The 14,284-nt window shown below is 52.2% G+C and overlaps 1 protein-coding gene across 2 annotated transcripts in view; it reads right to left on the minus strand.

Moving 5' to 3' along the window:
• BOC (BOC cell adhesion associated, oncogene regulated) overlaps positions 1–14,284 on the minus strand; it is a 34,842-nt gene that overhangs the window by 9,070 nt on the left and 11,488 nt on the right. For both annotated transcript variants that reach the window (XM_012652231.1, XM_012652232.1), the window contains exons 3-7: positions 8,371–8,517; positions 6,451–6,594; positions 4,703–4,996; positions 4,047–4,319; positions 2,682–2,989 (exon numbers count right to left, since the gene is read on the minus strand). In XM_012652231.1, the coding sequence (XP_012507685.1) occupies positions 2,682–2,989; positions 4,047–4,319; positions 4,703–4,996; positions 6,451–6,594; positions 8,371–8,517 (1,166 nt within the window). The remainder of the gene's footprint in view (positions 1–2,681; positions 2,990–4,046; positions 4,320–4,702; positions 4,997–6,450; positions 6,595–8,370; positions 8,518–14,284) is intronic.

The following is a 14,284-nucleotide window of genomic DNA, read 5'->3' on the forward strand; positions in this document are numbered from 1 at the left end:
GTTGTGCAACTCTGAGCAACTCCGCTCTGACCCCCAAGCTTTGCACTTTTAAAATGAGACAAATAAAATCTCTCAGGTTACTCTGAAGAGTCAAGAGATGCCTCACATAGTGCCTCGGCCTGAGCCTGGCGCACAGCGGGTTCCCTTCCGTGGACCCTCCCCACATGCTCCGCTCAGTGAGGTTTCTGTCATTTCGATCCTCTTCTTTTCTGCTCCTGCCCTCAGCCCTTGCTTAGAACTTCATCACCATGGATGATCAGTAACTATTATGGGTTACTCTTTCATGGCTTCTGCTTCTTAGCTGTTCAAACCCACAGAAAAAAATAAGGAAGCTCTGGGCTTCCCTACAGGTGATGCCGAGAGGCTGCTTCTTCTCATCTCCCCCACCTTTTAGGACAAGAGTCAGCTGCCAGCCCTGCACGTCTCAGAAAGCCTGCTGGAACCTGACGCTGTGGTTTGATGAAGGAAGAAAACAGCTGGTGGGAAAAGCTCTTACTTATCCCAAGCAGAATATTCCAAAGTAGAACAAAACCTACCATTCAAGGCACAGGGATGGTCTGGGCTCATTAATGTCAGGCTTCCAGGACTTGTTCCAAGGGGAGAAATTTTTACAAACTTGGAATCCCCAGTGGTGCTGGAAACCCAAACACAGTAGCCCAGGGTCTGCAGATGCACCAGGCAATGAAACTCGCTTTGTGCATGTGAAAAAGTGAAAATTAGCCGAATGATTCCCTATCCCCAGCAAGAGAAGGGGGCTGAAAAAACAGAACGCAAAGGCTAACTTTTGATTTCAAAATGCTTTCTTGGGTGATGATCTTTAAGACACGTTAGTTCCGCAAGAAAGGAACTGCTTTCAAGCCAGAGCTTCTGCCTTGGCAACGCCTGCATGGCAGCCCCAAGAGCCCCACGGGCCGGAGCCCGAGGGAAGCCAGACCCAGCAGGTGCCCTGCGCCCCTGCACCCCTGCCCTCCTAGCGCTGGCCTCACACTTCCACTGGGCCCAGAAACGAAAGTAAGAAACAGAAGGGTAATTAGTCACTGTCACACACACTGAGAGGGGGAATGCAGCCTCGGCCTGGCATTTCCGGATCACCACGGCATGGCCTTTGCCAGCCTGCCTCTTGTGTGAGGCTGTTTCGTGGCCACCTATTGGCCTGAAAAATATTATTCTTGCTATCATGCTGGTTTTTGTCTCCTGGGAAACATGGGTGTTTGGCCTGCCTGGATCTTTGTCTACAACTCTGAGATGGAGGTGTCCAGTTACACGGGGAAATAAGGATCAGGATCAGCCCTGCCCTGTAATGGGAGCTGAACAATGCCGAGTTTGTTACAAACTCGTTCACCTCCTTTGCTGGCTGCCTATGAAGAGGCCAGCAGGCGGAGGGTTAATGAGGAACTGCCCTCACCCCATGCCCCCACCTGGGAGGCTGCAGAGGGGGCAACGTGGGATTGCTCTGCCTTGGGTGTCTTTCTGATGACCACAGAGTCCCTGTGGACTTACCCTGACCCAAGGTCTTCTAGGAGAGCAAGTAAGGGACAAGAAAAAAACAGAACAAGTTAGGGGTGGGGGGTCCAGGACAGGGAAACGGCTTCTGCACAGCCAAAGCTTTCCGCTGGGCAGGGCTGGCTCTGTTTTCTTGTTTGTTTCGGGAGGGGGAAAAAGTGAATAAATACTTTTAGTTCCACATGCATATAGTTTCCATATTTTCTACCAAGTGCACATAATATTTTTATAACAAAGTAATATAAATGCATAATGAAACTCAGCATTTATAATATGCTATTACTTGTCAAATAAAATTTTTAAAAATCCATTCAAGAACTGTTTAATGGCCTTAGAAAGAAAACAGCATATATTGGGGTGAACAGGAATGTTTTCAAGGACATCTTCTTACAGAGATTTCATGCCCTCTTCCCTGTGGGGTCACAGTAGGCAAGAACACAGCCTTGGGGGACAGGGGCAGCTGGAGGCCCTGTCCTGCCTCACAGCGTCGGGACCATGGGCCTGACTCGGCCCTGTCCCCACATCCCGTCAGAGCCTGAGACTCCCTCCCTGACAGCTCCTAAAGCCTTCACCCGGACAGACTTCCTTCTGTCAAGGAGAAATGGCTAAGGTCTGAACAACACGATGTGCTTTGAGCTCAAATACCTGCTTGTCAAACCCGAGCCATGACAAATTCTGAGAACTGAGGGGGTATTTTATAGCCCACAGAGAAAACACTTGTTCACAAATATTTGTTTTCCTGGCTTTAGAGCTAGCTTACCGTGCCAGAGTTCCTGCAGGTATGTACCTAGCAGAGCTTACTGTGGTTAAAAAACAAAATGAAACAACATCAACAACTAACGACAGAGGAAAGGGGAGGGGGGCGATGGTTAGCAAGGAGACTGTTCACTGTCTCTGCTGGGACTCGAAGCCGGTGTGAGTGTCTGGCAAACGGGTGCACAGAGCTGGGACCTGGGGGCACACACGGCTCTCCCCTGGGCCCTCCAGGGCCCACATGCCCATCTCACACCAGCCTCCTGGGGGGCAGGGAGATGTGCTCTGGAGGACACAGAAGGCATGCTCAGCCGTGGGGTTACTGGTGCAGGTTTAACGCCCAGGAGGCGGAGAGACCCCGCTCGGGTCAGTGAAAGGAGGCCGTGTGGGGAGAGGGTGGCACGATGCCAGGGCCGTGGCTATACCTTGCGGTGTTTCACCACGTAGTAGAGGATCGGCGCCCAGCTACTGCCCTCGTGTCGAGGCCGCCACACCAGTTCGTAGGAGTCTGTCTTGGAGGTCCGGGGTGAGCTGAGGATGATGGGGGCCTCGGCAGGTGCCGCCTGCCCCTCCTCTTCTGGGCACTGTGGGGAGGCAGGCTGCACTGACGGCGGGGACCTGGAGAGCCCCGGTTGGCCCCTCAGCATCTGGTCAGTGCGGCCAGGTCTGGGGGGTGGCGCAGGAGGTGTGGCAGTGGCCAGCCTGGCATCCTGCCAGGGCCTCAGGGTTGTGCCTGGGGGACCAACAGGAAAGAAAAGGGAAGGGAGAGGCTGTTAGTCCCCTGCAGAGCTGCTGCCCCCAAGGAGGACACAGAAAGGAGACAGAGAGAAGACCTGAGCCAACCACCTGCCCGACCACTGGCTGGCTCTGTGGGAAAATGGCCGCAAGCCCCTGTCCCACCAGAGGGGAAGGCAGCCTGGCCTGTGCCCGGCCTCTTGCTGTGGCTGGGGGCATCTCTGCAACCTGCTGTTTCCCTGAGTCCACACCAGGTGTGTCTTCAGTGAACTATTCCAATTTGCTCCTGAGGCACAAGGACCCTACACCTGCCTTCTCAGTCTAGGCTGAAGATGGAGCATGTCCCTTGATGTGGTATCTTAACACCGTGGCGCCAGGGTCCTTTTCCTACTCCACCGAGGTGACCTGAGACTCGAGGCGTGAGGCCAACTGGGAATACCCTCTGAGAATCTTAGAGGCCAGTGGGGACAACACTTCCTTCAGGAAGCTTCCACAGACTCCACCAGCACTAGTCTCTCCTCTACCTGACCTCCCCCACCACAGGACATTGACACCTGATCATGTTGACTCGGCATGGCATTACTCATTGTATTTTTCTCAAATTGCTTCCTTGGCAAGCTACATCCCCTCCATAGGAAAGTTCTCGAGGGGAAGATCTTTGTCATGTTGTTGTGCACCCCACATTACCCAACCCCAGTGCTGAGCACACAGCGACTGCTCAGTCGGTACAGGCATCAATTAGGATGAAGCAAGCTGAGAAGGACACTTGCTTTTCCTTGCCCTAGGGCAGTGGTTGCCAAACTGGGTTCTGTGGAACCCAAGGAACCACTAGATTCTGCAAACAAATAAAAAATTTTTTAAAAATATAATTAAATGATTCATTTTCATTAGTGAAAATTTATACTTCTGATTTATGAATAAGTTAATATAAATTCGAACTTACAACTAAAAGCTACTTTTATCACTACATAACTGGGGTTTTAAGTTGGATTTCTTTCGAGAAAAGGATTCTGGGAATGTTCAGCTGCAACTTCAGACCTCTGGGCTGCACTCACCTGGCCTGGCAGTCCTCAGCTGGACCACGGCGTGAGCGCTCCCAACTTCATTCTCGGCCATGCACTGGTAGATGCCTTCATCCTCGGGCCCCGCACTGACCACGCGCAGGGCCCTGCGGGACAGCCGCAGGCGCTGGCTGGAGGTGAGGGGCACAGCGTTCCTCAGCCACAGCACGGAGGGCGGGGGGTTCCCACGCACCTCGCAGGTCAGCTTGGCACTCTGGCCCCATGGGATGACCAGCTGGGACAGCTCCATGGTGACCTCGGGGGGTTCTGCCGGGAAACCAGAGCAAGGTGAGAAGGGCCGTGTCTTCCATCCCAGGGCCAGACGGGCAGGGGGGGTCACGGTCAGGAGGGGCTCCCTCCTTCCCCTTGGCTGTGGCTTTTTCCTAACCGGCACGGGTAGAGGGAAGGAAAGGTCCCATGTCTCCACCATCAGAGTCACAACAGGAAAGGGAGGAAAGAAGACTCCAGGACCACATGCTCCAGTCCCCTGGGATCCGAGGAGCTCTGACTCTTCAGTGTGCCTCTGTCACTCACTTAGCATGTGGCCTTTCACAGGACACTAACATTCCCTGAGCCTGGGCTACATGCTTCTAGAAAGGCTGTGCAGACCAGAGAGGAGGCCAAGGAGAAGGCTCACAGCAGATCCTCACCGAACACCTGGACGTTGTAGAGGATGACGGCTGCCCCGGGTTCCCCGACCCCGTTGTCGGCCATGCAGCGGTAGGTCCCTGAGTCCTCCTCACTGGTGGTGTCAATGAGGAGGTTGCTCAGCAGGAAGCGCGTCTTGTTGTAGCCGGTGACACTGGACCCATCCTTGGCCCACGTGACCCGTGGGGGTGGGATCCCACTGGCCACACACTCCAGGATGAGACTCTGGCCTTTGGTGACAATGATGGTTTGGGCCTCTGGGGGGTAGATGATGCGGGCAGCCTCTGCGGTGGAGCCTGTGGGGGATGAGGGGGAAGGGCAGACAACGTGTGGACCAGGACATCCTGCCAGGAGGCAGTCCCAGGGATGTGATTTGGGATCAGACAGCCCTTGAGGGGCTTAGGACCTACACAAAGTAGGGCAAGTTCCTTTATCCCCCTGGGCCTTGGCTTTCTTATCAGAAACAAGGGCTTATGAGTAAGAAATGAAATAACAGAGCAGCAGCAGCAGCACAACACCTGTCGTTAAGGTTAACTACATGCGTTGGCAAAGAGAGAAAGAAGAGGGTGCGCAGAAGGAAACAGTTTAAATAGTGCAGGTGATCTTTCCTGCTTGCACTTAGTAAGTGCCCTGCGAGGCCGAGGGTGAGTTGGGAGACAGGGACCTGCCATGCCCCGACCCGCCCGTGGGTCTCAGTCCCAAGTGTCTCTCCCAGTGAGCGTCCCACAGCGAGCATCTCCCTGAGCTGAACAGATCCCACTGTTTAAAGATACGCGTTTCCCATATTGCGAGGTCCCCAGATGCAAATAGACTGTGTTCTTTATTGCTCGGCTAGGGGAGCCATGATCTTTCTTCTGGGGACAAACTGCATAGACCTTATTGAAAGGCACGTTACTATCCAATGTGCTGCCCTCCTCAGCGACCTTGAAGGAGTAGGCGGATGTGAGATTTTGCTTTACGTGCCAACCAGGTGCATATCCAGGTTTTCTAAAACATGAAACTTACACAGTTTGGGAGGCTGAAAAAATAATACAAAATAACAGATACAAAATTAGGCCCTTGTGAGGCCTCTGTTAGTATGAAAGTGAGAGGCCACTGAAGTTTAGCTTCATCAGCTTCACGTTCATCCATCTCTGGTGCCAACTCTGAGACCTAACTCCATGTAAGATGTCACTCCACCAAAGAGGCAGGCACCCTAGACAAGTGCTCAGAAAGGTAGCTGCTGCCTTCATATTCATGGGGGAGCATGTGGGCTTCCATGCACGCTCACCAGGAGGTGCTGGGCCACTTCTGCAGTGCAGACAGCGCGGGCCTGTGGCCTGAGGCAGGGTGGAACGGCAGGCTGGGAGGCCTCCCATGGGGCCGTCTGATCGACGCGTATGCTGTGTCCACTGCTGAGCTCAAGTCTGAGGCCCATGGTCCTGCCCAATACGCATATCTGGACTGATCCCATTCACAAAGTAACACAGTGAAGGAAACCTCTCTCTCCACAGGAGGAGGAAGGGGATGTCCCCGCGGTGCTCTGATATGACAGCAAGCATAGCTACCCACCTGAGCCAGGCCTGAAGGCTGTGTGCTGTGAGAGGCTGGCCCTGGGGCTAGCCAGGGGGAAAGAACCCCCAGCGGAGTCCTGGGTGTCCCATGACCACGCCCCAGGCCACCCACCCTAAGAACACCGAATTGGAGCATGGACTGTGGCGCCCCCAAGAGTCCACCTCCCTTCCCAGCCGAAAGTGGACCCGGCCCTTACGGCGCACACGCAGCCTGTCGCTGGAGCCAGAAGTTTTCACTTCCTGGGTCACTGGGTTGTAGGCCGCACACTTGTACATGCCCTCATCCTCCTGGCTGGCGTTGACAATCTGGAGGTTCCCCGATGGCATGATAAGGTAGTTATCTGTGGAAAGGGCAGGGCCAAGGGAACAGGGGATGAGTTTGAGTCCAGAATGCTGCACACTGCAGCTCCCACGGAGGTAAGCAGTATGAGGGCAGAGGGCAGGCAGGACCCAGGTCCCAACAAGCCCAGACCTAAAATGCTATTATCCCCACAAAACCTCGCACCAGGTGGGCCAGAAGTGCCAGGGAGAGAAAATAACTAAGCAGCTCATGAACTGGCTGACTAACTGACTGCCCCAGAGTTAGTGCACAGGTCTATAGGAGAGCATTCTATACTTTCAAGGGAGCTAGTGGAGGGTGGAAAGGAAGCAGGATTTGGGGTTAGCTAGACCTGGGCTCAAGCTCTGGATCTGCCTCGTACTCTGTGATCTTGGGCAAATTAATTAATCTCGCTGATCCTGTTTCTTCACTTGTAAAAAAGCATAATGTATGCCTCATCAGAGCCGTTGTAAGGATCAAGGGGCCCGTACTGCACACATGGGAGAAGAGATGATCATTCCTGCAAGCCTCCAGGAAGTAGGGACTTGACTCTGAGTCGCTGCATTATTGAATTTCTGCTACTTGGAGAGGAATATTCTAACCTCCCGCCACTTGAATGCCACTGAAACCCCTGTCAGGCTCTGTCTGCTCCTGGTCTGGGGTGCCATGTGGTGGGGCCCCAGGGGTGTGTTCAGGTTCTTTACACAGGAGACAGATTCAAGCTTCTGGACACCCCAGTGACTAGGGTAGCATTCGGCTTCCTGGCAGGCACAGCGCTGGCCGTCAGCTCTGAGCTTTGTCCTGGTGGCCCCTCCTGGGAGTGGTGGTGTCACCAAGTCTGATGCCTCCTGCTGCTCGACCACCAAGGAGGACCTGCTTAGGCAAGTACCTGGTGGATCGGGAGAAGCCCTCGACCGTCGCGGATGAGCAGGCCCCCCCCAGGAGCTGCTGCCAAGCTTCTGCTGGGGACAGTGGGGATTAATGCACTTCTCCTCAGCGAGAGGTTGTTATTTCTGAGTGGTTGGATTAGGGTTTTTACCCTTTTGAACAAGTTTTCTGTATTTTCTAAGTTTTCTATAATGAACATATATTCCTTTCATAACCAGAAAGAGTTAATAAAAATATCTTAACATCTACAGAATAGTTCAAAAAGGTAGACATTGTTGCCTGTGGGGTCAGGTCAAGTAGGGTCTACTTGACCTTGAGTGCAGGTCAGCTGTAGGAAGAAGCTGCTTTCTAGTGGAAGGAGATCCCCCTTCCCCCGATACCCTGTGTACCAAAGTGTGGCCTTCCATGGACCAGCTGTCGTGTCCACTGTGGCCTGAGCAGGCAGCTGTGATAGCCAAAGTAACTGCATTTACCAGGCAGATGAGGAAAGGGAAAAAACTAAGTTCCACTAAAAAGATTGCTCTGCCCTGCGGGAAGAGCTCCACCTCCTACCAGGGAACCCGGAAGCTCAGGGCTGGCAGCCTTTCTGTGTGTGTTCGCTCGCGGGGGCTCGCGCAGGGAGCATCTGGAGCCATGTGCCGAGAGCCCTGACCCAACGGCAGCAGCTCAGTAACATCTTCCTGGGCCTCCCTCAAAGGATGAAGACACTTCTCATGATGGGGCAGAGGACCTCCACACTGGAAGTTACCTCCTTTAGGATCCTACAGGGCTAAGTATCAAGAAAGAAGACAGCTGGCCAGCATGGGGATAGGGCTGTTGGCGTGTTTAGGGGTTTGGGAGGTAGGAGCTGACCCAGCTTAACTGGGCAGTTGGAGGAGGCCAGCGCCCCTCCTGGCCTGGGCTCACTCACCTCTGGAGGCCTCCAGCCACTCTTGTTTGACGCTGTACCGGACCTGAGCTTTCGGGTGGCTCTCCGGCAGGTGGCAGGCAATGACCGCTGTGTTCCCCTCATCCACTTCAATCACGTGCTGCACATCTAACTTGAAGTCCTGGAGATCTGTGGAGAGAAGAGAAGGTGCTGGTTGGGCCCCGATGCAGGAAAGCAAGAGCATGACATTTCCGGGCAGGCCTGTGCCTCAGTGTCGTCGGTCCCAATAAACAGCTGCAGAACCTCACACACTGCGGGTGTCAGGGATACGTCCCTCCTCCACCTCCTGCTATTTGTAGGAGTTCGTGAGAATGGAATGTGTGGCCCTCCTCACTGATGGGTGTTCAACTCGGTATCTATATAAGCTGGGGGCGGGGGGTGGGGGAGAGTGTAGAGAATGCCATTGGGAGGTGCCTCGGACACAGACCAGCCTCTTCTGTTACACTGGGGCATCGCGGTGAGCTGGCCCTGCTCATCCGCCCTGGAAGTGGGCTGTGGTCAAGGCACCAATGTCCCCGCACAGCTGTGAGAGGCCCAGCAATAGAGACTGAAGGAAACAATGAAGAAATATGCTCATGTCTTTTCCCCAATTCAGTCAAGAAGAGCCTTCCCAGGTTCTTCTCAGGCATCCAGAGTGACAGGTGACAGGCTCAGGATTCTGCTCGATTGCCCACCATGGTTACAACCAGAAGGCCGATTCCTGCGACCCAGGAGCTACACCTACGCCAGGGAGGATCCTTCCTCAGGGCTGCAGGTGGGGCTCTGTGAATCCCCTAAAGGTTTTCTAAGGCAAAGAGGAACCTCCCAGGACAACAGGTAGCACTCAGTGTGGCCCGATGACCACGGAAGGTGGGTCTCCAGCAGCTTCACAACCACCTCTCCTGACCTGGCTTGGTGGGGTCTAAACTGGGAGAGGGTGGAGGTCCATCGGAACAAGAGCAGGAGGTTTCTCAAACAATGCAAACGTGCAAACAACAAAGTCCTCTCTGTATGAGCCAAATCACATTGCTGAACAAAACAGGGGTCATTTGTGCAACAAAACTGCATTCCAAATTGGAAATTTGGTTTTCAGGACTGTAGCTGAATTAAGAGAAGAAATAATATTAATGGAGAGTAAGACAGATGAAAACATTTTACCCACACGCTCTCTTCATAAAAGTCCCTAGCCTGGAGCACCTTTTCTGAACGCTGACCACACCGAGCTCTGCTCGGCTCCTGAGAACCGACAGCGTCAGGGCTTACTGTGATTTCCCTGCAAGACTCCACCTGCCCATGTTGTTGTTTCCACTGGAGACTCAGAAAGGGCGAGAATCAGGTTTCTCACAAAACACAAGAGATAATTACCAAAAACAAACTACTGTCACCACAGGAGAGCCCAGTGATCAAGGTACTCAACAAGGTCAGGAGGTTTCCCACTTAATGGAACTTTCCAGAAGCTCTTAGTCAAGCCAGCCCAGGGCAGGAGAGCCCTATTTTTTCTATGAAAGGGTCATTGTCTCTCTGATTACAATATTAGACTGTGAACTCTTTAGGGGCAGGAACTGAGTCTTGTTCATCTGTGCATCCTCTGGACCTAACCCAGGTCCTGGCCCAAGCAGACACTCAGTAAATGTTGAATGAATGAATGAATATCTTGGAAGCCAAGCCTCCCAAGTTAGGTACAAGATGCCCACCCATGTTGCCTGTGAACTCAAGTTCATGGTTGAGGTGGTCTACACTGTGAGCTTGAAGGGCCTAGCACGACAAATGTTCTGTGAACATTTTATTATCTGAGTGTGGCCAATGGAAGCTATTTTGAAAATAGAATGTTTTTTGAGAGGTTACCTCCGAGCTCCTAGGAAAGAGGTGAAATAGGTCTCGTAAATGTGGAGTAAGTAACACACGCTATTCTCGGAGTGGTGTGGCAAAAACAATGACAGACTGCCTGGTTCCCTTCTATTGCTCCATTTTACTTTCCAGGCTGCAAGAGCAATGCCTATGGGTCCAGGTGAGATCTCTCTTGGATTCCTTCCTTTGGGTGGGCGTAGGGGCTCCTGGGCTTTTAAACAATTATTTCACCATTTTTTAATTTTGTAGGTGTGATATCTGACCTTAACGAAATTACAAATTCCCGGTGGGAAACTTATTAATTTTTCACTCCCCACCCTAACCCCAAGCCCTACTGCACAGTACTTAGGATACAGCAAATGCTCTCCAAATCCTTGCCAAATAAATAAAGTTTGGAACGCCGAGCCCAAGGCCAGCTTCATAGGGTGTGCAACCTGCCCCTGCACTTGGAAGGGGCCAACACTTGGTTTAATGCTCAGTTGTCCACATCTTAAAATGCTTAATAATCTTTGAATAAGGGACCCTCCATCATCATTTTGCAGTGGGCCCCACAGATTATGTAGCGCAGTCCTGGCTGAGCCTCAGCCAAGACAGCTAATGAGTTTTCTCAGAGAGGAGGAAGGTTTGGACTATGGGAAAGGGATTGCCTGAGCTCAGCTAAGTATTGGTAACTTTGTTTTTTGAAAGCAATTCACTTAAAAAATGCAAAGGCCTTAATCCTCCTTCAGGCCAGTTCGCCCTGTACCTGCCAAGTCAGGAGGCTCCCCACAAAGAGGGCTGTGAATGATTGTGAGCTTTAGGGGCATCTGGAAAATTCCTCAGGCACTGTGAAGCGCTCTCTTCCACGGTCTAATAAATCCCAAACTGCTCCACCAAGAGTTTTTTTCCCTCTCCTTTTCTTTACCTCATTCTAAGGAAATTTGCCTCAAGCCAAGAATACACTTAAACCTAGTAGATTATTTTGCAAGAAAGATGTGAGCAACTGAAAGGAGTTTGGCACTGGAATGCCATCTCCATGTTAATGGCCCCGGTGCCTACCCATTGTGAAGCTGAGGGTTTATGCAGGCATGGAGCATGCACTCCTCCGAGCACCCACCTCAGCAACCCAGTGCTAGGAAATACTGTGCCCCCCACCCCAAGACCCCTCTTGGCTCCTGCCATGCCCTCTGACAATTGCTCTGTCAGAGACAGAAGGCTGTGCAGTGGGGGAGCACGAAGCCGGGCACCGGTCAGCCATGTGGCCAGACAGCCCCTCTGTTCTGATGCCAACATGTGCACAACAGCCGTGCAGGCAGGACCGAGGGCACCCCAGCTGGGCGTCCAGCTCCCCACAAGGGCGACTGGCAGGCAAGCCTTCCTGGCTTCAAAACAAATAAGCAGCAGTCCTTGGCCCTGTCCCCTCCCTGTGCCTCTTAAACTTAAGCCTCAGCTGTTGCTTCATCAGACAAACACTCCCAATTTGGACGCTCCAGTATAACTTCAGTTTCACTAAGGATCGAAGGCAGAGTAATGAAGTGATGAATGATCTGGAAACCAGAGGACCCCCTTCTCCTAGTGTTTTGGGGCAGGAAGGGGGCCAGGGAGGGGTGGAGGCTTCATGATCAATACCAGCCTAATCGGCCATCAGACGGGCAGATGCAGAGAGGGGCTCTCGCTGGCGCATGTGAAGGAAACCGGCCTGTTCCCAGGCCCCTTTGTCCCACACTGGCCGGGTTCCTGGCGAGGCCCTGGGCTGCTCAGTCTGCCTCACTGGGTGGAATAAGGGGTAGGCCCTTCCGTTACAAATGGGGTTAGCAGGCCTCCCCTGCAGAAAGGTGGATCAGGTTTCATGGGGAAATGGTTTGACAGGACACCTGCCCTTGCCTGTTTGAGAAATCCATTAGGGGAATGTTTGTGCAGCTTTAATCCTCTTACCTGCCCTCACACCCCTTTTTTGCATCCTCTCTTTGTGCATTCTTCCAGCTACTTCATTAACTTGTCCACATTAATCAAATGTCAGTAAGCCCACTCCTGTTGTTTCTCAGCTCTCGACAGGTGAGAAGTCCTGCTCTTTGGGGCCATCCTTGGGTTTACTGACCTTCTTTACTTGTCACAGAATTTTGTGTTTTCTGAGAAAGCCCATATTTTAGGCTCCATATGGAACCCTGCCTGGTTCCTCCCTTCTAGGAGCTCAGTTTCCAAAGGGAATATGTATATCCTGACACATCACTTCTGCACGATGCCTAGATGCGCAGGTGACAGGGATTTGTTCAAACATACCCTGTGATGTACTCTGTGCTTCTTCCTCCTGTTCAAAGGGTACATCAGGCATATACTCTTTTGGCCATGGGAAAAATAGAAAGCAAATAAAAGGCTTTCAGAGGCACATGGGTGTGGCTGCCGTCACCAGGATCACACTGAAACTACAAACTGACAAATTTTGTCGTGCGAGTCCCTCTTGAACTTCTCATTACCTTCTAGTTTTCATCCTCCCTTTATTAATAAAAGGTTCAATAGAGCTAGAAATTAAATTTCAATATTTGGTGAATATTCATGCATTCTCATAACAAACTGTCAAATCTTAATTGTAGTCTTATCCTTCAATTTTCGTGGATTTTACGTATCCAGTTACAGGGAGTGCTGAGTCTTAGCTAAATACCCCCAGTGTAATTCATAAACCTAACAATCACTTTCAAGGGGTTTCCTCATTTGATCTTTTCCCAAGTCCTCTCTCAGGCTGCAAATCAAAGTTCAATTCCGTTTAAGTAAGAAGTCGAGTAAGACATTGTCTTTGGCTAGATGCTGCATACAGTTACCGAAATCCTCATATCCACGAGCTCGGCTGAACCCCTACACAAATCGTGGCCTTGCACCCACGCAGGTGTGCCTCACGTGCAGTCCCGTCCCACCTTCCTGCCTATTCCCAGGGATCAGGCCACAAGCCTGCGCTCCTCTGCGGAGGTTTGGATGGGATCCGCCAGATTATGGGGCACCGCATGGGGCTCGCTGGGCAACGCCACTGGGTTGATTTAGCAGCCTCAGGGACAGCAGCAAGTTTCTGGGCTGCCTGATGGTTCTACTCCCCGACTCTCATGGCCTCTAAGCCTCCACTTGCTCCTGTGGCAGCCTTCTGCACCTGTGGCTAATGCTACAAAGCACAGAGATTCTGCCCTCACGGAGCACTACCCAGTGGCATGCTCAGTCCCCGTCTGAGAGATGGCCAAGGTGCAGGGGAAGTACAGCTACTAAGAGCCTTTTCTGGCCAAGCCTCTGGCTCTTGGCTACGCAGATAGACTTGGAAGTCTAAGAGATAAAGGGTCCTTAGCACTGTCTCACTGTGTAGCCTCTGGCAATGTGGGGGCTCTCCTGTGCCCCAAACTGCTTCACTGTGATTCAAAGAATCACACCACCATTCTCGACCCCTAAGTCTCCGGAGGAACCATGACTTGGCATGACCCCAGGGTTACTCCTCCAAAACAAAATGCTCTGCAAATGAAAAACCACAGCAGTCATCTGCTGAGGATGTGGAGCGACTGCAGACACAGAGTGGAGGCTGGAGCCTGATGGTGCTCTGGTGAGGTCAGAGAGCCCGGCGCCTGCTGAGTGGCGGGGGTTTACCGTGCCTGGGCAGCATCTCAGAAGCTGTGCATTTGGGGTAGTGACTAAGCCTTTTAGCAGTCTGTAGCCCACAAAGCTGGGCAAAATCAGCATGTGCTGTAGTCAGCATTCAGGTACAGTAACATCCCTCCAGGCATCACTGAGTCATCCATTTAGCCAGCCAGGTGCTGCAGAATGTCTGTCATGCCAAGCATGGCAGAAAATACAAAGAAGAAAGGACATAGCTCCTAGCCACAGGGAGCTTTTAATCTAACAGACAAGGCAGGGCACAATAATTCACAAGTGTGGTGTCCTCCAGCACACTCGCCACCTCCACCGGCACTGCAGCCTATGCCAGCCACCGCCATCTACAGAAAACCTTAGAAAACGGGGTGGGCAGAGTGAGTACTGCTCCTCCCTTTGAGGGCCGGGAGAGTGGATAAACATGTTTGCTCCCTTTGGGATTTTTTTCTGTCCATCTAATTGCACAAAT

This window comes from Propithecus coquereli, unplaced genomic scaffold, assembly GCF_000956105.1.
Source record: "Propithecus coquereli isolate 6110/MARCELLA unplaced genomic scaffold, Pcoq_1.0 Scaffold386, whole genome shotgun sequence".
NCBI classification, from domain to species: domain Eukaryota; kingdom Metazoa; phylum Chordata; class Mammalia; order Primates; family Indriidae; genus Propithecus; species Propithecus coquereli.